The sequence below is a fragment of the Oncorhynchus tshawytscha genome, unplaced genomic scaffold (assembly GCF_018296145.1).
Source record: "Oncorhynchus tshawytscha isolate Ot180627B unplaced genomic scaffold, Otsh_v2.0 Un_scaffold_17_pilon_pilon, whole genome shotgun sequence".
In the NCBI taxonomy this organism is placed as follows: Eukaryota; Metazoa; Chordata; class Actinopteri; order Salmoniformes; family Salmonidae; genus Oncorhynchus; species Oncorhynchus tshawytscha.
In genome coordinates this window covers 487,066-510,000 of record NW_024609830.1, presented here as the reverse complement: position 1 = coordinate 510,000, position 22,935 = coordinate 487,066, and the positions used below count along the sequence as shown (strand labels likewise).

The window sequence follows — 22,935 nt, the reverse complement described above, 5'->3', positions numbered from 1 at the left end:
CTCAAAACCCCGACCCTCGTCATTGCAGATGTCACACACACAAAAAATAGTTCAAATAAATATAAAATATTGGCAGGCTACATCAATGTATTGTAAAACACACACATGTACATCGGGCAAGACTCCATATTTTGTAGCATTAGCGTTCCCTCTATTTTCCCCTTCAGTATGTCCTGTTCAGTTCTGCATCCCACCCCTCCTGCTGCTCGGTCGGTTCTTTTTTTTCTTAAAAAAGAAAGAAAGTCACTGAAGCCAGGGCGGCCCCACGTTAACTATTCCGACACCAGACGCTGCCCCAACAGGCGCCTAGCAGAATCATTTGTGGGGTTTGACCGCCATCTCCAGGCGACTCACTGAAGTGGTTGTCTGACCACCGCAAGTGTAACATGTTGAAGAGTTGACTGCTTTATGAAGATAGTCTGTATTTGTTTTTAATTAACCATAATAACTCGCCCAAACATTTTTGATCTGAAACAATACTGATGAAAAACGCCATTTAACCAGAGATGTATACCTTTTTTGCTAGCTACCTACTTGCTACTAAAAACTACAGTGTCCAATAGCACTGAGCAATTACTGCTTTTTGAAGTCGGTTCGGTTTCAGGTTGAGGTTGAGGTTTTCGGTTTCAGGTTGAGGTTCACACTGTGGACACTCAACACTAGTGTCCACAGTGTGCAAAATTGCCTTTTTCTTCACACAATGGCATTAACTACAACAAAACATAAGTAATACAATACCAGTAAAAGTATGGACACACCTACTCATTCAAGGGTTTTTCTTTATTGTTACTAATTTGTACAATGTGGAATAATAGTGAAGACAACTATGAAATAACACATATGTAGTAATCATGTAGTAACCAAAAAAGTCTTAAACAAAACTAAATATATGTTATATTTGAGATTCTTTAAAGTAGCCACCCTTTACCTTGATGACAGCTTTGCACACTCTTGGCATTCTCTCAATTAGCTTCACCTGGAAGGCTTTTACAACAGTCTTGAAGGAGTTCCCACATATGCTGAACACTTGTTGTCTGCTTTTCCTTCACTCTGTGGTACAACTGATCCCAAACCATCTCAATTGGATTCAGGTTGGGCAATTGAAGAGTCCAGGTCATCTAATGCAGCACTCCATCACCCTCCTTCTTGGTCCATGATTCACAGTTTGAACCACACATGCAGAGATAATCCGTTCACCTATTCTGCATCTCACAAAGACACGGCGGTTGGAACAAAAATCTCAAATTTGGACTCATCACACCAAAGGACAGATTTCAACCAGTCTAAAATAAAAACAATTATGGCTAAACTCAAACACACTAATTGATTTAAAAAAATGTTTACCAATTGTATAATAATTGTTAATGATATCACAAATACCACTGGTGGACTTATTTCACACATACAGCTAACAAAAAGTAAACGGGATGGTTTCAGAGATTGGTGGGAGGGGTTGAGGGTAGCTGAAGGGTGGGACTAAAAATAAATATGTGACTATATGACCAGGGGTCTTGATTTTGACTCTACCCTCTGTGACATTCATCTGAATCTTTACACAGTGCTGCACAGGGTGGGAGTTAACATTTGTCTCGCTCTATACAGCAGAAACATCTAAATGTGACAACAAACTGACAATATCTCCTGCAAAAAGAATTATCTGCGGTGCTACTACTGTAAGAGACATTGCCAAAAAGGATACGATTGTCTCCTGGGCTGCCCATCATGATTTAAAAAGTGCTGAAACTAGAGACAGGAGTAGCAGAGGTCATGTAGTCCAGTGATGCATGTTGAAAGAATAACAACATTAACTTGAACTTTTCCTTATATTAACTGTAACTCAGCAATAACTTTTCAATTGTCGCGTGTTGCGTATATTTTTGGTTCAGTATAGTAAATAATGGCTACTTCTGAGAAAGTATTAAAACTTCTTAAGGATAGGGGGCAGTATTCTGAATTTCTGCCTGACTGACGTGCCCAAAGTAAACTGACTGTTATTCAGGCCCAGAAGCTAGTAAATGCATATAATTTGAAGGATTTCATGGAAAACACTTTGAAGTTTCTAAATGGTTAAAATAATGTCTGTGAGTATAACAGAATTCATATGGCAGGTGAAAACCCAAGGAAAATCCATCCAGAAATAGTTTTATTTTTTGGCGCTAAGAAGCCTTTCCAATGCAAGTCTATGGGTCTGTATATAAAAATTCCTCCCAGATTGCTGTACCTATGGATTCCACTAGATGTCAACAGTTTCCTATTGAACACCGTTCTTTCTGTCTGGAGTATTATCCTTTATTTACAAATTAGGGTACCTGAGGGTTGAATAGAACATTGTTTGACTTGTATGAACAAAGTTTACCGGTAGCTTTTGGGATTCCTTTGTATGCATGTTGAAGGAGTGGATTACTGAAATCAATGGCGCCAACTAAATTAACTTTTTTGGATATAAAGAAGGACTTTATCAAACAAAATGAACATTCATTGTGTAGCTGGGACCCTTGGGATTGCAAACAGAGGAAGATCTTCAAAGGTAAGTGATTTATTTCATTGCTATTTGAGATTCTGTGAAACCTGTTCTTCTGAAAAAAATATTTTGATGTGGTGCGCTGTCCTCACATAATCACATGGTATGCTTCCTCCGTAAACCCTATTTGAAATCTGGCAACGCATGTGCATTAACAAGAAGTTGAGCTTTTAAATTATATGAGACATTTGTATCTTCATGTATACCTGTATGGCTCCATAGCTCAGTGGTTAGAGCACTGGTCTAGTAAACCAGGGGTCGTGAGTTCAATTCTCACTGGGGCCTTGATTTTGACACTACCCTCATCTGAAACTTTAAACAGTGTTGCAAAGGGTGGGAGTTACCATTTACCTATTCTGTCCTGGGCTGCCCATCATGATTTAAAAAGTGCTGAAACTAGCTATTAAAATCAGATCAAACAATAAAATCAAGGGGATAGAAATCCGGGGCTTAAAAACAAAGGTGTCATTGTATGCTGAAGACTCACGCAGCCTCATAGACAATCTAGATCATTTCTCGAACCTCTCTGGAATACAACTGAACTATGATAAGTGTACCATTATAAAGTTGGATGGTTTTCAGAGATTGGTGGGAGGGGTTGAGGGTAGCTGAAGGGTGGGACTAAAATTAAAAATATGAAAATATGACTAATGTAAAATATACTGTGTCCCTAATATGTTTATACTATGTATAAGCTAGAAGTAGAAGTCTAAGTATTGATGTTCATTAATTTACTCCAATTAGGGGAGGGGTGGTAGGGTTAAGGGAAAATAATGCAATGGAATGTTTGTAAAAAAATGTATGGGGGATTGGAAATGATGCAGACAGTTACATTGAAAGGACACACAATCTATCTGCAGTATTAAAGCTGATCTACCCCTAAAAATAACAAAATAGATGGTCATGAAGGAGAGGAGACAATGAAAGGAGGAGAGGAGACAATTAAAGGAGAATTCTGAAGAATGATGACCACTAGACCAGACCTGCCTGTGGGTCACATAGACCTGGGAGAGTTTGTCATTAAATGTATAACAAAGGATGTCAAGGAATCTGCTTTTACTGTAGGAGCCAGACTGGGAAACCTGCATGTTTGGTTACTTAGGTGTGTCTCTTTTTTTAACTGTATGACGGGTGTGTTCTTTATAGCGTTCCAATTATTCATACATAGCTGTATGGCTCCATAGCTCAGGGGTTAGAGCACTGGTCTTGTAAACCAGGGGTCGTGAGTTCAATTCTCACTGGGGCCTTAATTTTGACACTACCCTCAGTGACATTCATCTGAAACTTTGCACATTGCTGCAAAGGGTGGGAGTTACCATTTGCCGATTCTGTCCTGGGCTGCCCATCATGATTTAAAAAGTGCTGAAACTAGAGACAGGAGTAGCAGAGGTCATGTAGTCCAGTGATGCATGTTGAAAGAATAACAACATTAACTTGAACTTTTCCTTATATTAACTGTAACTCAGTAAAAACATTTCAATTGTTGCGTGTTGCATATATATTTTTGTTCAGTATAGTAAATAATGGCTACTTCTGAGAAAGTATTAAAACTTCTTAAGGATAGGGGCAGTATTCTGAATTTCTGCCTGACTGATGTGCCCAAAGTAAACTGACTGTTATTCAGGCCCAGAAGCTAGTAAATGCATATAATTGGTAGAATTTGATGGAAAACACTTTGAATTTTCTAAACGGTTAAAATAATGTTTGTGAGTATAACAGAATTCATATGGCAGTCGAAAACCCAAGGAAAATCCATCCAGAAATCGTTTTATTTTTTGGCGCTAAGAAGCCTTTCCAATGCAAGTCTATGGGTCTGTATATAAAAATTCCTCCCAGATTGCTGTACCTATGGATTCCACTAGATGTCAACAGTCTTTAAACAGGGTTTCAGGCTTGTTTGTTGAAATACGAACAACTAATAGTAGTTTTTCCCAAGGGAGCTCAACAGGAAAAGTAGGCTTTTGGCGCCCATGAATGAGGGTGCGCTCTTCGTTATTTTCCTTTCCTATTGAACACCGTTCTTTCTGTCTGGAGTATTATCCTTTATTTACAAATTAGGGTAACTGAGGATTGAATAGAACATTGTTTGACTTGTATGAACAAAGTTTACCGGTAGCTTTTTGGATTCCTTTGTATGCATGTTGAAGGAGTGGATTACTGAAATCAATGGCGCCAACTAAACTAACTTTTTGGATATAAAGAAGGACTTTATCAAACAAAACGAACATTCATTGTGTAGCTGGGACCCTTGGGATTGCAAACAGAGGAAGATCTTCAAAGGTAAGTGATTTATTTCATCGCTATTTGCGATTCTGTGAAGCCTGTGCTGGTTGAAAAAATATTTTGATGTGGTGCGCTGTCCTCAGATAATCACATGGTATGCTTCCGCGGTAAAGCCTTTTTGAAATCTGGCAATGTATTTGGATTAACAAGCAGTTAAGCTTTTAAATGATATGACACACTTCTATCTTCACGAATGTTTAATATTATGACTTTGTCATTTGAATTTGGCGCTCTCCAATTTCACCGGATGTTGTCGGAAGAGGGTATTACTGTCAAGAGGAGTGAAACAAGGTTGTCCACTGTCGACATATCTATTTATTATGGCCATCGAAATGTTAGCTATTAAAATCAGATCCAACAATAAAATCAAGGGGATAGAAATCCGGGGCTTAAAAACAAAGGTGTCATTGTATGCTGAGGACTCATGCTTTCTTTTAAAACCACCATTTGGATCGCTGCACAGCCTCATAGACAATCTAGATCATTTCTCGAACCTCTCTGGAATACAACTGAACTATGATAAGTGTACCATTATAAAGTTGGATGGTTTTCAGAGATTGGTGGGAGGGGTTGAGGGTAGCTGAAGGGTGGGACTAAAATTAAAAATATGAAAATATGACTAATGTAAAATATACTGTGTCCCTAATATGTTTATACTATGTATAAGCTAGAAGTAGAAGTCTAAGTATTGATGTTCATTAATTTACTCCAATTAGGGAGGGGTGGTAGGGTTAAGGGAAAATAATGCAATGGAATGTTTGTAAAAAAATGTATGGGGGATTGGAAATGATGCAGACAGTTACATTGAAAGGACACACAATCTATCTGCAGTATTAAAGCTGATCTACCCCTAAAAATAACAAAATAGATGGTCATGAAGGAGAGGAGACAATGAAAGGAGGAGAGGAGACAATTAAAGGAGAATTCTGAAGAATGATGACCACTAGACCAGACCTGCCTGTGGGTCACATAGACCTGGGAGAGTTTGTCATTAAATGTATAACAAAGGATGTCAAGGAATCTGCTTTTACTGTAGGAGCCAGACTGGGAAACCTGCATGTTTGGTTACTTAGGTGTGTCTCTTTTTTTTTAACTGTATGACGGGTGTGTTCTTTATAGCGTTCCAATTATTCATACATAGCTGTATGGCTCCATAGCTCAGGGGTTAGAGCACTGGTCTTGTAAACCAGGGGTCGTGAGTTCAATTCTCACTGGGGCCTTAATTTTGACACTACCCTCAGTGACATTCATCTGAAACTTTGCACATTGCTGCAAAGGGTGGGAGTTACCATTTGCCGATTCTGTCCTGGGCTGCCCATCATGATTTAAAAAGTGCTGAAACTAGAGACAGGAGTAGCAGAGGTCATGTAGTCCAGTGATGCATGTTGAAAGAATAACAACATTAACTTGAACTTTTCCTTATATTAACTGTAACTCAGTAAAAACATTTCAATTGTTGCGTGTTGCATATATATTTTTGTTCAGTATAGTAAATAATGGCTACTTCTGAGAAAGTATTAAAACTTCTTAATGATAGGGGGCAGTATTCTGAATTTCTGCCTGACTGATGTGCCCAAAGTAAACTGACTGTTATTCAGGCCCAGAAGCTAGTAAATGCATATAATTGGTAGAATTTGATGGAAAACACTTTGAATTTTCTAAACGGTTAAAATAATGTTTGTGAGTATAACAGAATTCATATGGCAGTCGAAAACCCAAGGAAAATCCATCCAGAAATCGTTTTATTTTTTGGCGCTACGAAGCCTTTCCAATGCAAGTCTATGGGTCTGTATATAAAAATTCCTCCCAGATTGCTGTACCTATGGATTCCACTAGATGTCAACAGTCTTTAAACAGGGTTTCAGTCTTGTTTGTTGAAATACGAACAACTAATAGTAGTTTTTCCCAAGGGAGCTCAACAGGAAAAGTAGGCTTTTGGCGCCCATGAATGAGGGTGCGCTCTTCGCTATTTTCCTTTCCTATTGAACACCGTTCTTTCTGTCTGGAGTATTATCCTTTATTTACAAATTAGGGTAACTGAGGATTGAATAGAACATTGTTTGACTTGTATGAACAAAGTTTACCGGTAGCTTTTTGGATTCCTTTGTATGCATGTTGAAGGAGTGGATTACTGAAATCAATGGCGCCAACTAAACTAACTTTTTTGGATATAAAGAAGGACTTTATCAAACATAACGAACATTCATTGTGTAGCTGGGACCCTTGGGATTGCAAACAGAGGAAGATCTTCAAAGGTAAGTGATTTATTTCATCGCTATTTGCGATTCTGTGAAGCCTGTGCTGGTTGAAAAAATATTTTGATGTGGTGCGCTGTCCTCAGATAATCACATGGTATGCTTCCGCGGTAAAGCCTTTTTGAAATCTGGCAATGTATTTGGATTAACAAGCAGTTAAGCTTTTAAATGATATGACACACTTCTATCTTCACGAATGTTTAATATTATGACTTTGTCATTTGAATTTGGCGCTCTCCAATTTCACCGGATGTTGTCGGAAGAGGGTATTACTGTCAAGAGGAGTGAAACAAGGTTGTCCACTGTCGACATATCTATTTATTATGGCCATCGAAATGTTAGCTATTAAAATCAGATCCAACAATAAAATCAAGGGGATAGAAATCCGGGGCTTAAAAACAAAGGTGTCATTGTATGCTGAGGACTCATGCTTTCTTTTAAAACCACCATTTGGATCGCTGCACAGCCTCATAGACAATCTAGATCATTTCTCGAACCTCTCTGGAATACAACTGAACTATGATAAGTGTACCATTATAAAGTTGGATGGTTTTCAGAGATTGGTGGGAGGGGTTGAGGGTAGCTGAAGGGTGGGACTAAAATTAAAAATATGAAAATATGACTAATGTAAAATATACTGTGTCCCTAATATGTTTATACTATGTATAAGCTAGAAGTAGAAGTCTAAGTATTGATGTTCATTAATTTACTCCAATTAGGGGAGGGGTGGTAGGGTTAAGGGAAAATAATGCAATGGAATGTTTGTAAAAAAATGTATGGGGGATTGGAAATGATGCAGACAGTTACATTGAAAGGACACACAATCTATCTGCAGTATTAAAGCTGATCTACCCCTAAAAATAACAAAATAGATGGTCATGAAGGAGAGGAGACAATGAAAGGAGGAGAGGAGACAATTAAAGGAGAATTCTGAAGAATGATGACCACTAGACCAGACCTGCCTGTGGGTCACATAGACCTGGGAGAGTTTGTCATTAAATGTATAACAAAGGATGTCAAGGAATCTGCTTTTACTGTAGGAGCCAGACTGGGAAACCTGCATGTTTGGTTACTTAGGTGTGTCTCTTTTTTTAACTGTATGACGTGTGTGTTCTTTATAGCGTTCCAATTATTCATACATAGCTGTATGGCTCCATAGCTCAGGGGTTAGAGCACTGGTCTTGTAAACCAGGGGTCGTGAGTTCAATTCTCACTGGGGCCTTAATTTTGACACTACCCTCAGTGACATTCATCTGAAACTTTGCACAGTGCTGCAAAGGGTGGGAGTTACCATTTGCCGATTCTGTCCTGGGCTGCCCATCATGATTTAAAAAGTGCTGAAACTAGAGACAGGAGTAGCAGAGGTCATGTAGTCCAGTGATGCATGTTGAAAGAATAACAACATTAACTTGAACTTTTCCTTATATTAACTGTAACTCAGTAAAAACATTTCAATTGTTGCGTGTTGCATATATATTTTTGTTCAGTATAGTAAATAATGGCTACTTCTGAGAAAGTATTAAAACTAATTAAGGATAGGGGGCAGTATTCTGAATTTCTGCCTGACTGACGTGCCCAAAGTAAACTGACTGTTATTCAGGCCCAGAAGCTAGTAAATGCATATAATTGGTAGAATTTGATGGAAAACACATTGAATTTTCTAAACGGTTAAAATAATGTTTGTGAGTATAACAGAATTCATATGGCAGGCGAAAACCCAAGGAAAATCCATCCAGAAATCGTTTTATTTTTTGGCGCTAAGAAGCCTTTCCAATGCAAGTCTATGGGTCTGTATATAAAAATTCCTCCCAGATTGCTGTACCTATGGATTCCACTAGATGTCAACAGTCTTTAAACAGGGTTTCAGGCTTGTTTGTTGAAATACGAACTACTAATAGTAGTTTTTCCCAAGGGAGCTCAACAGGAAAAGTAGGCTTTTGGCGCCCATGAATGAGGGTGCGCTCTTCGCTATTTTCCTTTCCTATTGAACACCGTTCTTTCTGTCTGGAGTATTATCCTTTATTTACAAATTAGGGTAACTGAGGATTGAATAGAACATTGTTTGACTTGTATGAACAAAGTTTAGCGGTAGCTTTTTGGATTCCTTTGTATGCATGTTGAAGGAGTGGATTACTGAAATCAATGGCGCCAACTAAACTAACTTTTTTGGATATAAAGAAGGACTTTATCAAACAAACGAACATTCATTGTGTAGCTGGGACCCTTGGGATTGCAAACAGAGGAAGATCTTCAAAGGTAAGTGATTTATTTCATCGCTATTTGCGATTCTGTGAAGCCTGTGCTGGTTGAAAAAATATTTTGATGTGGTGCGCTGTCCTCAGATAATCACATGGTATGCTTCCGCGGTAAAGCCTTTTTGAAATCTGGCAATGTATTTGGATTAACAAGCAGTTAAGCTTTTAAATGATATGACACACTTCTATCTTCACGAATGTTTAATATTATGACTTTGTCATTTGAATTTGGCGCTCTCAATTTCACCGGATGTTGTCGGAAGAGGGTATTACTGTCAAGAGGAGTGAAACAAGGTTGTCCACTGTCGACATATCTATTTATTATGGCCATCGAAATGTTAGCTATTAAAATCAGATCCAACAATAAAATCAAGGGGATAGAAATCCGGGGCTTAAAAACAAAGGTGTCATTGTATGCTGAGGACTCATGCTTTCTTTTAAAACCACCATTTGGATCGCTGCACAGCCTCATAGACAATCTAGATCATTTCTCGAACCTCTCTGGAATACAACTGAACTATGATAAGTGTACCATTATAAAGTTGGATGGTTTTCAGAGATTGGTGGGAGGGGTTGAGGGTAGCTGAAGGGTGGGACTAAAATTAAAAATATGAAAATATGACTAATGTAAAATATACTGTGTCCCTAATATGTTTATACTATGTATAAGCTAGAAGTAGAAGTCTAAGTATTGATGTTCATTAATTTACTCCAATTAGGGGAGGGGTGGTAGGGTTAAGGGAAAATAATGCAATGGAATGTTTGTAAAAAATGTATGGGGGATTGGAAATGATGCAGACAGTTACATTGAAAGGACACACAATCTATCTGCAGTATTAAAGCTGATCTACCCCTAAAAATAACAAAATAGATGGTCATGAAGGAGAGGAGACAATGAAAGGAGGAGAGGAGACAATTAAAGGAGAATTCTGAAGAATGATGACCACTAGACCAGACCTGCCTGTGGGTCACATAGACCTGGGAGAGTTTGTCATTAAATGTATAACAAAGGATGTCAAGGAATCTGCTTTTACTGTAGGAGCCAGACTGGGAAACCTGCATGTTTGGTTACTTAGGTGTGTCTCTTTTTTTTTAACTGTATGACGTGTGTGTTCTTTATAGCGTTCCAATTATTCATACATAGCTGTATGGCTCCATAGCTCAGGGGTTAGAGCACTGGTCTTGTAAACCAGGGGTCGTGAGTTCAATTCTCACTGGGGCCTTAATTTTGACACTACCCTCAGTGACATTCATCTGAAACTTTGCACAGTGCTGCAAAGGGTGGGAGTTACCATTTGCCGATTCTGTCCTGGGCTGCCCATCATGATTTAAAAAGTGCTGAAACTAGAGACAGGAGTAGCAGAGGTCATGTAGTCCAGTGATGCATGTTGAAAGAATAACAACATTAACTTGAACTTTTCCTTATATTAACTGTAACTCAGTAAAAACATTTCAATTGTTGCGTGTTGCATATATATTTTTGTTCAGTATAGTAAATAATGGCTACTTCTGAGAAAGTATTAAAACTAATTAAGGATAGGGGGCAGTATTCTGAATTTCTGCCTGACTGACGTGCCCAAAGTAAACTGACTGTTATTCAGGCCCAGAAGCTAGTAAATGCATATAATTGGTAGAATTTGATGGAAAACACATTGAATTTTCTAAACGGTTAAAATAATGTTTGTGAGTATAACAGAATTCATATGGCAGGCGAAAACCCAAGGAAAATCCATCCAGAAATCGTTTTATTTTTGGCGCTAAGAAGCCTTTCCAATGCAAGTCTATGGGTCTGTATATAAAAATTCCTCCCAGATTGCTGTACCTATGGATTCCACTAGATGTCAACAGTCTTTAAACAGGGTTTCAGGCTTGTTTGTTGAAATACGAACTACTAATAGTAGTTTTTCCCAAGGGAGCTCAACAGGAAAAGTAGGCTTTTGGCGCCCATGAATGAGGGTGCGCTCTTCGCTATTTTCCTTTCCTATTGAACACCGTTCTTTCTGTCTGGAGTATTATCCTTTATTTACAAATTAGGGTAACTGAGGATTGAATAGAACATTGTTTGACTTGTATGAACAAAGTTTAGCGGTAGCTTTTTGGATTCCTTTGTATGCATGTTGAAGGAGTGGATTACTGAAATCAATGGCGCCAACTAAACTAACTTTTTTGGATATAAAGAAGGACTTTATCAAACATAACGAACATTCATTGTGTAGCTGGGACCCTTGGGATTGCAAACAGAGGAAGATCTTCAAAGGTAAGTGATTTATTTCATCGCTATTTGCGATTCTGTGAAGCCTGTGCTGGTTGAAAAAATATTTTGATGTGGTGCGCTGTCCTCAGATAATCACATGGTATGCTTCCGCGGTAAAGCCTTTTTGAAATCTGGCAATGTATTTGGATTAACAAGCAGTTAAGCTTTTAAATGATATGACACACTTCTATCTTCACGAATGTTTAATATTATGACTTTGTCATTTGAATTTGGCGCTCTCAATTTCACCGGATGTTGTCGGAAGAGGGTATTACTGTCAAGAGGAGTGAAACAAGGTTGTCCACTGTCGACATATCTATTTATTATGGCCATCGAAATGTTAGCTATTAAAATCAGATCCAACAATAAAATCAAGGGATAGAAATCCGGGGCTTAAAAACAAAGGTGTCATTGTATGCTGAGGACTCATGCTTTCTTTTAAAACCACCATTTGGATCGCTGCACAGCCTCATAGACAATCTAGATCATTTCTCGAACCTCTCTGGAATACAACTGAACTATGATAAGTGTACCATTATAAAGTTGGATGGTTTTCAGAGATTGGTGGGAGGGTTGAGGGTAGCTGAAGGGTGGGACTAAAATTAAAAATATGAAAATATGACTAATGTAAAATATACTGTGTCCCTAATATGTTTATACTATGTATAAGCTAGAAGTAGAAGTCTAAGTATTGATGTTCATTAATTTACTCCAATTAGGGGAGGGGTGGTAGGGTTAAGGGAAAATAATGCAATGGAATGTTTGTAAAAATGTATGGGGGATTGGAAATGATGCAGACAGTTACATTGAAAGGACACACAATCTATCTGCAGTATTAAAGCTGATCTACCCCTAAAAATAACAAAATAGATGGTCATGAAGGAGAGGAGACAATGAAAGGAGGAGAGGAGACAATTAAAGGAGAATTCTGAAGAATGATGACCACTAGACCAGACCTGCCTGTGGGTCACATAGACCTGGGAGAGTTTGTCATTAAATGTATAACAAAGGATGTCAAGGAATCTGCTTTTACTGTAGGAGCCAGACTGGGAAACCTGCATGTTTGGTTACTTAGGTGTGTCTCTTTTTTTTAACTGTATGACGTGTGTGTTCTTTATAGCGTTCCAATTATTCATACATAGCTGTATGGCTCCATAGCTCAGGGGTTAGAGCACTGGTCTTGTAAACCAGGGGTCGTGAGTTCAATTCTCACTGGGGCCTTAATTTTGACACTACCCTCAGTGACATTCATCTGAAACTTTGCAAAAAGGGTGGGAGTTACCATTTGCCGATTCTGTCCTGGGCTGCCCATCATGATTTAAAAAGTGCTGAAACTAGAGACAGGAGTAGCAGAGGTCATGTAATCCAGTGATGCATGTTGAAAGAATAACAACATTAACTTGAACTTTTCCTTATATTAACTGTAACTCAGTAAAAACATTTCAATTGTTGCGTGTTGCATATATATTTTTGTTCAGTATAGTAAATAATGGCTACTTCTGAGAAAGTATTAAAACTAATTAAGGATAGGGGGCAGTATTCTGAATTTCTGCCTGACTGACGTGCCCAAAGTAAACTGACTGTTATTCAGGCCCAGAAGCTAGTAAATGCATATAATTGGTAGAATTTGATGGAAAACACATTGAATTTTCTAAACGGTTAAAATAATGTTTGTGAGTATAACAGAATTCATATGGCAGGCGAAAACCCAAGGAAAATCCATCCAGAAATCGTTTTATTTTTTGGCGCTAAGAAGCCTTTCCAATGCAAGTCTATGGGTCTGTATATAAAAATTCCTCCCAGATTGCTGTACCTATGGATTCCACTAGATGTCAACAGTCTTTAAACAGGGTTTCAGGCTTGTTTGTTGAAATACGAACTACTAATAGTAGTTTTTCCCAAGGGAGCTCAACAGGAAAAGTAGGCTTTTGGCGCCCATGAATGAGGGTGCGCTCTTCGCTATTTTCCTTTCCTATTGAACACCGTTCTTTCTGTCTGGAGTATTATCCTTTATTTACAAATTAGGGTAACTGAGGATTGAATAGAACATTGTTTGACTTGTATGAACAAAGTTTAGCGGTAGCTTTTGGATTCCTTTGTATGCATGTTGAAGGAGTGGATTACTGAAATCAATGGCGCCAACTAAACTAACTTTTGGATATAAAGAAGGACTTTATCAAACATAACGAACATTCATTGTGTAGCTGGGACCCTTGGGATTGCAAACAGAGGAAGATCTTCAAAGGTAAGTGATTTATTTCATCGCTATTTGCGATTCTGTGAAGCCTGTGCTGGTTGAAAAATATTTTGATGTGGTGCGCTGTCCTCAGATAATCACATGGTATGCTTCCGCCGTAAAGCCTTTTGAAATCTGGCAATGTATTTGGATTAACAAGCAGTTAAGCTTTTAAATGATATGACACACTTCTATCTTCACGAATGTTTAATATTATGACTTTGTCATTTGAATTTGGCGCTCTCAATTTCACCGGATGTTGTCGGAAGAGGGTATTACTGTCAAGAGGAGTGAAACAAGGTTGTCCACTGTCGACATATCTATTTATTATGGCCATCGAAATGTTAGCTATTAAAATCAGATCCAACAATAAAATCAAGGGATAGAAATCCGGGGCTTAAAAACAAAGGTGTCATTGTATGCTGAGGACTCATGCTTTCTTTTAAAACCACCATTTGGATCGCTGCACAGCCTCATAGACAATCTAGATCATTTCTCGAACCTCTCTGGAATACAACTGAACTATGATAAGTGTACCATTATAAAGTTGGATGGTTTTCAGAGATTGGTGGGAGGGGTTGAGGGTAGCTGAAGGGTGGGACTAAAATTAAAAATATGAAAATATGACTAATGTAAAATATACTGTGTCCCTAATATGTTTATACTATGTATAAGCTAGAAGTAGAAGTCTAAGTATTGATGTTCAATGAATGAGACAATGAAAGGACACACAATCTATCTGCAGTAGCTGATCTACCCTAAAAATAACAAAATAGATGGTCAGACAATTAAAGGAGAATTCTGAAGAATGATGACCACTAGACCAGACCTGCCTGTGGGTCACATAGACCTGGGAGAGTTTGTCATTAAATGTATAACAAAGGATGTCAAGGAATCTGCTTTTACTGTAGGAGCCAGACTGGGAAACCTGCATGTTTGGTTACTTAGGTGTGTCTCTTTTTTAACTGTATGACGTGTGTGTTCTTTATAGCGTTCCAATTATTCATACATAGCTGTATGGCTCCATAGCTCAGGGGTTAGAGCACTGGTCTTGTAAACCAGGGGTCGTGAGTTCAATTCTCACTGGGGCCTTAATTTTGACACTACCCTCAGTGACATTCATCTGAAACTTTGCAAAAAGGGTGGGAGTTACCATTTGCCGATTCTGTCCTGGGCTGCCCATCATGATTTAAAAAGTGCTGAAACTAGAGACAGGAGTAGCAGAGGTCATGTAGTCCAGTGATGCATGTTGAAAGAATAACAACATTAACTTGAACTTTTCCTTATATTAACTGTAACTCAGTAAAAACATTTCAATTGTTGCGTGTTGCATATATATTTTTGTTCAGTATAGTAAATAATGGCTACTTCTGAGAAAGTATTAAAACTAATTAAGGATAGGGGGCAGTATTCTGAATTTCTGCCTGACTGACGTGCCCAAAGTAAACTGACTGTTATTCAGGCCCAGAAGCTAGTAAATGCATATAATTGGTAGAATTTGATGGAAAACACTTTGAATTTTCTAAACGGTTAAAATAATGTTTGTGAGTATAACAGAATTCATATGGCAGGCGAAAACCCAAGGAAAATCCATCCAGAAATCGTTTTATTTTTTGGCGCTAAGAAGCCTTTCCAATGCAAGTCTATGGGTCTGTATATAAAAATTCCTCCCAGATTGCTGTACCTATGGATTCCACTAGATGTCAACAGTCTTTAAACAGGGTTTCAGGCTTGTTTGTTGAAATACGAACTACTAATAGTAGTTTTTCCCAAGGGAGCTCAACAGGAAAAGTAGGCTTTTGGCGCCCATGAATGAGGGTGCGCTCTTCGCTATTTTCCTTTCCTATTGAACACCGTTCTTTCTGTCTGGAGTATTATCCTTTATTTACAAATTAGGGTAACTGAGGATTGAATAGAACATTGTTTGACTTGTATGAACAAAGTTTACCGGTAGCTTTTTGGATTCCTTTGTATGCATGTTGAAGGAGTGGATTACTGAAATCAATGGCGCCAACTAAACTAACTTTTTTGGATATAAAGAAGGACTTTATCAAACAAAACGAACATTCATTGTGTAGCTGGGACCCTTGGGATTGCAAACAGAGGAAGATCTTCAAAGGTAAGTGATTTATTTCATCGCTATTTGCGATTCTGTGAAGCCTGTGCTGGTTGAAAAAATATTTTGATGTGGTGCGCTGTCCTCAGATAATCACATGGTATGCTTCCGCGGTAAAGCCTTTTGAAATCTGGCAATGTATTTGGATTAACAAGCAGTTAAGCTTTTAAATGATATGACACACTTCTATCTTCACGAATGTTTAATATTATGACTTTGTCATTTGAATTTGGCGCTCTCAATTTCACCGGATGTTGTCGGAAGAGGGTATTACTGTCAAGAGGAGTGAAACAAGGTTGTCCACTGTCGACATATCTATTTATTATGGCCATCGAAATGTTAGCTATTAAAATCAGATCCAACAATAAAATCAAGGGGATAGAAATCCGGGGCTTAAAAACAAAGGTGTCATTGTATGCTGAGGACTCATGCTTTCTTTTAAAACCACCATTTGGATCGCTGCACAGCCTCATAGACAATCTAGATCATTTCTCGAACCTCTCTGGAATACAACTGAACTATGATAAGTGTACCATTATAAAGTTGGATGGTTTTCAGAGATTGGTGGGAGGGGTTGAGGGTAGCTGAAGGGTGGGACTAAAATTAAAAATATGAAAATATGACTAATGTAAAATATACTGTGTCCCTAATATGTTTATACTATGTATAAGCTAGAAGTAGAAGTCTAAGTATTGATGTTCATTAATTTACTCCAATTAGGGGAGGGGTGGTAGGGTTAAGGGAAAATAATGCAATGGAATGTTTGTAAAAAATGTATGGGGGATTGGAAATGATGCAGACAGTTACATTGAAAGGACACACAATCTATCTGCAGTATTAAAGCTGATCTACCCCTAAAAATAACAAAATAGATGGTCATGAAGGAGAGGAGACAATGAAAGGAGGAGAGGAGACAATTAAAGGAGAATTCTGAAGAATGATGACCACTAGACCAGACCTGCCTGTGGGTCACATAGACCTGGGAGAGTTTGTCATTAAATGTATAACAAAGGATGTCAAGGAATCTGCTTTTACTGTAGGAGCCAGACTGGGAAACCTGCATGTTTGGTTACTTAGGTGTGTCTCTTTTTTTAACTGTATGACGTGTGTGTTCTTTATAGCGTTCCAATTATTCATACATAGCTGTATGGCTCCATAGCTCAGGGGTTAGAGCACTGGTCTTGTAAACCAGGGGTCGTGAGTTCAATTCTCACTGGGGCCTTAATTTTGACACTACCCTCAGTGACATTCATCTGAAACTTTGAAACTTGCTGCAAAGGGTGGGAGTTACCATTTGCCGATTCTGTCCTGGGCTGCCCATCATGATTTAAAAAGTCCTGAAACTAGAGACAGGAGTAGCAGAGGTCATGTAGTCCAGTGATGCATGTTGAAAGAATAACAACATTAACTTGAACTTTTCCTTATATTAACTGTAACTCAGTAAAAACATTTCAATTGTTGCGTGTTGCATATATATTTTTGTTCAGTATAGTAAATAATGGCTACTTCTGAGAAAGTATTAAAACTAATTAAGGATAGGGGGCAGTATTCTGAATTTCTGCCTGACTGACGTGCCCAAAGTAAACTGACTGTTATTCAGGCCCAGAAGCTAGTAAATGCATATAATTGGTAGAATTTGATGGAAAACACATTGAATTTTCTAAACGGTTAAAATAATGTTTGTGAGTATAACAGAATTCATATGGCAGGCGAAAACCCAAGGAAAATCCATCCAGAAATCGTTTTATTTTTTGGCGCTAAGAAGCCTTTCCAATGCAAGTCTATGGGTCTGTATATAAAAATTCCTCCCAGATTGCTGTACCTATGGATTCCACTAGATGTCAACAGTCTTTAAACAGGGTTTCAGGCTTGTTTGTTGAAATACGAACTACTAATAGTAGTTTTTCCCAAGGGAGCTCAACAGGAAAAGTAGGCTTTTGGCGCCCATGAATGAGGGTGCGCTCTTCGCTATTTTCCTTTCCTATTGAACACCGTTCTTTCTGTCTGGAGTATTATCCTTTATTTACAAATTAGGGTAACTGAGGATTGAATAGAACATTGTTTGACTTGTATGAACAAAGTTTAGCGGTAGCTTTTGGATTCCTTTGTATGCATGTTGAAGGAGTGGATTACTGAAATCAATGGCGCCAACTAAACTAACTTTTTTGGATATAAAGAAGGACTTTATCAAACATAACGAACATTCATTGTGTAGCTGGGACCCTTGGGATTGCAAACAGAGGAAGATCTTCAAAGGTAAGTGATTTATTTCATCGCTATTTGCGATTCTGTGAAGCCTGTGCTGGTTGAAAAAATATTTTGATGTGGTGCGCTGTCCTCAGATAATCACATGGTATGCTTCCGCGGTAAAGCCTTTTTGAAATCTGGCAATGTATTTGGATTAACAAGCAGTTAAGCTTTTAAATGATATGACACACTTCTATCTTCACGAATGTTTAATATTATGACTTTGTCATTTGAATTTGGCGCTCTCCAATTTCACCGGATGTTGTCGGAAGAGGGTATTACTGTCAAGAGGAGTGAAACAAGGTTGTCCACTGTCGACATATCTATTTATTATGGCCATCGAAATGTTAGCTATTAAAATCAGATCCAACAATAAAATCAAGGGGATAGAAATCCGGGGCTTAAAAACAAAGGTGTCATTGTATGCTGAGGACTCATGCTTTCTTTTAAAACCACCATTTGGATCGCTGCACAGCCTCATAGACAATCTAGATCATTTCTCGAACCTCTCTGGAATACAACTGAACTATGATAAGTGTACCATTATAAAGTTGGATGGTTTTCAGAGATTGGTGGGAGGGGTTGAGGGTAGCTGAAGGGTGGGACTAAAATTAAAAATATGAAAATATGACTAATGTAAAATATACTGTGTCCCTAATATGTTTATACTATGTATAAGCTAGAAGTAGAAGTCTAAGTATTGATGTTCATTAATTTACTCCAATTAGGGAGGGGTGGTAGGGTTAAGGGAAAATAATGCAATGGAATGTTTGTAAAAAATGTATGGGGGATTGGAAATGATGCAGACAGTTACATTGAAAGGACACACAATCTATCTGCAGTATTAAAGCTGATCTACCCCTAAAAATAACAAAATAGATGGTCATGAAGGAGAGGAGACAATGAAAGGAGGAGAGGAGACAATTAAAGGAGAATTCTGAAGAATGATGACCACTAGACCAGACCTGCCTGTGGGTCACATAGACCTGGGAGAGTTTGTCATTAAATGTATAACAAAGGATGTCAAGGAATCTGCTTTTACTGTAGGAGCCAGACTGGGAAACCTGCATGTTTGGTTACTTAGGTGTGTCTCTTTTTTTTAACTGTATGACGTGTGTGTTCTTTATAGCGTTCCAATTATTCATACATAGCTGTATGGCTCCATAGCTCAGGGGTTAGAGCACTGGTCTTGTAAACCAGGGGTCGTGAGTTCAATTCTCACTGGGGCCTTAATTTTGACACTACCCTCAGTGACATTCATCTGAAACTTTGCAAAGGGTGGGAGTTACCATTTGCCGATTCTGTCCTGGGCTGCCCATCATGATTTAAAAAGTCCTGAAACTAGAGACAGGAGTAGCAGAGGTCATGTAGTCCAGTGATGCATGTTGAAAGAATAACAACATTAACTTGAACTTTTCCTTATATTAACTGTAACTCAGTAAAAACATTTCAATTGTTGCGTGTTGCATATATATTTTTGTTCAGTATAGTAAATAATGGCTACTTCTGAGAAAGTATTAAAACTAATTAAGGATAGGGGGCAGTATTCTGAATTTCTGCCTGACTGACGTGCCCAAAGTAAACTGACTGTTATTCAGGCCCAGAAGCTAGTAAATGCATATAATTGGTAGAATTTGATGGAAAACACATTGAATTTTCTAAACGGTTAAAATAATGTTTGTGAGTATAACAGAATTCATATGGCAGGCGAAAACCCAAGGAAAATCCATCCAGAAATCGTTTTATTTTTTGGCGCTAAGAAGCCTTTCCAATGCAAGTCTATGGGTCTGTATATAAAAATTCCTCCCAGATTGCTGTACCTATGGATTCCACTAGATGTCAACAGTCTTTAAACAGGGTTTCAGGCTTGTTTGTTGAAATACGAACTACTAATAGTAGTTTTTCCCAAGGGAGCTCAACAGGAAAAGTAGGCTTTTGGCGCCCATGAATGAGGGTGCGCTCTTCGCTATTTTCCTTTCCTATTGAACACCGTTCTTTCTGTCTGGAGTATTATCCTTTATTTACAAATTAGGGTAACTGAGGATTGAATAGAACATTGTTTGACTTGTATGAACAAAGTTTAGCGGTAGCTTTTTGGATTCCTTTGTATGCATGTTGAAGGAGTGGATTACTGAAATCAATGGCGCCAACTAAACTAACTTTTTTGGATATAAAGAAGGACTTTATCAAACATAACGAACATTCATTGTGTAGCTGGGACCCTTGGGATTGCAAACAGAGGAAGATCTTCAAAGGTAAGTGATTTATTTCATCGCTATTTGCGATTCTGTGAAGCCTGTGCTGGTTGAAAAATATTTTGATGTGGTGCGCTGTCCTCAGATAATCACATGGTATGCTTCCGCGGTAAAGCCTTTTTGAAATCTGGCAATGTATTTGGATTAACAAGCAGTTAAGCTTTTAAATGATATGACACACTTCTATCTTCACGAATGTTTAATATTATGACTTTGTCATTTGAATTTGGCGCTCTCCAATTTCACCGGATGTTGTCGGAAGAGGGTATTACTGTCAAGAGGAGTGAAACAAGGTTGTCCACTGTCGACATATCTATTTATTATGGCCATCGAAATGTTAGCTATTAAAATCAGATCCAACAATAAAATCAAGGGGATAGAAATCCGGGGCTTAAAAACAAAGGTGTCATTGTATGCTGAGGACTCATGCTTTCTTTTAAAACCACCATTTGGATCGCTGCACAGCCTCATAGACAATCTAGATCATTTCTCGAACCTCTCTGGAATACAACTGAACTATGATAAGTGTACCATTATAAAGTTGGATGGTTTTCAGAGATTGGTGGGAGGGGTTGAGGGTAGCTGAAGGGTGGGACTAAAATTAAAAATATGAAAATATGACTAATGTAAAATATACTGTGTCCCTAATATGTTTATACTATGTATAAGCTAGAAGTAGAAGTCTAAGTATTGATGTTCATTAATTTACTCCAATTAGGGAGGGGTGGTAGGGTTAAGGGAAAATAATGCAATGGAATGTTTGTAAAAAATGTATGGGGGATTGGAAATGATGCAGACAGTTACATTGAAAGGACACACAATCTATCTGCAGTATTAAAGCTGATCTACCCCTAAAAATAACAAAATAGATGGTCATGAAGGAGAGGAGACAATGAAAGGAGGAGAGGAGACAATTAAAGGAGAATTCTGAAGAATGATGACCACTAGACCAGACCTGCCTGTGGGTCACATAGACCTGGGAGAGTTTGTCATTAAATGTATAACAAAGGATGTCAAGGAATCTGCTTTTACTGTAGGAGCCAGACTGGGAAACCTGCATGTTTGGTTACTTAGGTGTGTCTCTTTTTTTTAACTGTATGACGTGTGTGTTCTTTATAGCGTTCCAATTATTCATACATAGCTGTATGGCTCCATAGCTCAGGGGTTAGAGCACTGGTCTTGTAAACCAGGGGTCGTGAGTTCAATTCTCACTGGGGCCTTAATTTTGACACTACCCTCAGTGACATTCATCTGAAACTTTGCAAAGGGTGGGAGTTACCATTTGCCGATTCTGTCCTGGGCTGCCCATCATGATTTAAAAAGTCCTGAAACTAGAGACAGGAGTAGCAGAGGTCATGTAGTCCAGTGATGCATGTTGAAAGAATAACAACATTAACTTGAACTTTTCCTTATATTAACTGTAACTCAGTAAAAACATTTCAATTGTTGCGTGTTGCATATATATTTTTGTTCAGTATAGTAAATAATGGCTACTTCTGAGAAAGTATTAAAACTAATTAAGGATAGGGGGCAGTATTCTGAATTTCTGCCTGACTGACGTGCCCAAAGTAAACTGACTGTTATTCAGGCCCAGAAGCTAGTAAATGCATATAATTGGTAGAATTTGATGGAAAACACATTGAATTTTCTAAACGGTTAAAATAATGTTTGTGAGTATAACAGAATTCATATGGCAGGCGAAAACCCAAGGAAAATCCATCCAGAAATCGTTTTATTTTTTGGGCGCTAAGAAGCCTTTCCAATGCAAGTCTATGGGTCTGTATATAAAAATTCCTCCCAGATTGCTGTACCTATGGATTCCACTAGATGTCAACAGTCTTTAAACAGGGTTTCAGGCTTGTTTGTTGAAATACGAACTACTAATAGTAGTTTTTCCCAAGGGAGCTCAACAGGAAAAGTAGGCTTTTGGCGCCCATGAATGAGGGTGCGCTCTTCGCTATTTTCCTTTCCTATTGAACACCGTTCTTTCTGTCTGGAGTATTATCCTTTATTTACAAATTAGGGTAACTGAGGATTGAATAGAACATTGTTTGACTTGTATGAACAAAGTTTAGCGGTAGCTTTTGGATTCCTTTGTATGCATGTTGAAGGAGTGGATTACTGAAATCAATGGCGCCAACTAAACTAACTTTTTGGATATAAAGAAGGACTTTATCAAACATAACGAACATTCATTGTGTAGCTGGGACCCTTGGGATTGCAAACAGAGGAAGATCTTCAAAGGTAAGTGATTTATTTCATCGCTATTTGCGATTCTGTGAAGCCTGTGCTGGTTGAAAAAATATTTTGATGTGGTGCGCTGTCCTCAGATAATCACATGGTATGCTTCCGCGGTAAAGCCTTTTGAAATCTGGCAATGTATTTGGATTAACAAGCAGTTAAGCTTTTAAATGATATGACACACTTCTATCTTCACGAATGTTTAATATTATGACTTTGTCATTTGAATTTGGCGCTCTCAATTTCACCGGATGTTGTCGGAAGAGGGTATT

General features: G+C 38.2%; 1 protein-coding gene and 10 non-coding genes across 11 annotated transcripts in view; 10 read left to right on the top strand and 1 right to left on the bottom strand.

Annotated features, from left to right (window-relative positions):
* The window catches only part of LOC112236805 (protein FAM171A1), a 53,866-nt gene extending 53,618 nt beyond the window's left edge, over nucleotides 1-248 (bottom strand). Inside the window, 1 exon segment of the mRNA XM_042319283.1 lies at nucleotides 1-248. This exon segment is cut by the window's left edge and continues 89 nt beyond it. Within this exon segment, the coding sequence (XP_042175217.1) occupies nucleotides 1-23 (23 nt within the window). The 5' untranslated portion in view covers nucleotides 24-248.
* A 2,485-nt stretch (nucleotides 249-2,733) lies between these two features.
* trnat-agu lies at nucleotides 2,734-2,806 on the top strand. The gene has a single exon. It is a non-coding gene; the product is annotated as a tRNA-Thr (tRNA).
* An 889-nt stretch (nucleotides 2,807-3,695) lies between these two features.
* trnat-ugu lies at nucleotides 3,696-3,768 on the top strand. Its single transcript has one exon. It is a non-coding gene; the product is annotated as a tRNA-Thr (tRNA).
* Nucleotides 3,769-5,951: 2,183 nt separating this feature from the next.
* trnat-ugu lies at nucleotides 5,952-6,024 on the top strand. The gene has a single exon. It is a non-coding gene; the product is annotated as a tRNA-Thr (tRNA).
* Nucleotides 6,025-8,208: 2,184 nt separating this feature from the next.
* Nucleotides 8,209-8,281, top strand: trnat-ugu. The gene has a single exon. It is a non-coding gene; the product is annotated as a tRNA-Thr (tRNA).
* Nucleotides 8,282-10,464: 2,183 nt separating this feature from the next.
* trnat-ugu lies at nucleotides 10,465-10,537 on the top strand. Its single transcript has one exon. It is a non-coding gene; the product is annotated as a tRNA-Thr (tRNA).
* Nucleotides 10,538-12,716: 2,179 nt separating this feature from the next.
* Nucleotides 12,717-12,789, top strand: trnat-ugu. Its single transcript has one exon. It is a non-coding gene; the product is annotated as a tRNA-Thr (tRNA).
* A 2,034-nt stretch (nucleotides 12,790-14,823) lies between these two features.
* Nucleotides 14,824-14,896, top strand: trnat-ugu. Its single transcript has one exon. It is a non-coding gene; the product is annotated as a tRNA-Thr (tRNA).
* A 2,173-nt stretch (nucleotides 14,897-17,069) lies between these two features.
* On the top strand, nucleotides 17,070-17,142 carry trnat-ugu. Its single transcript has one exon. It is a non-coding gene; the product is annotated as a tRNA-Thr (tRNA).
* A 2,182-nt stretch (nucleotides 17,143-19,324) lies between these two features.
* trnat-ugu lies at nucleotides 19,325-19,397 on the top strand. Its single transcript has one exon. It is a non-coding gene; the product is annotated as a tRNA-Thr (tRNA).
* A 2,172-nt stretch (nucleotides 19,398-21,569) lies between these two features.
* Nucleotides 21,570-21,642, top strand: trnat-ugu. Its single transcript has one exon. It is a non-coding gene; the product is annotated as a tRNA-Thr (tRNA).
* Nucleotides 21,643-22,935: the final 1,293 nt, after the last annotated feature.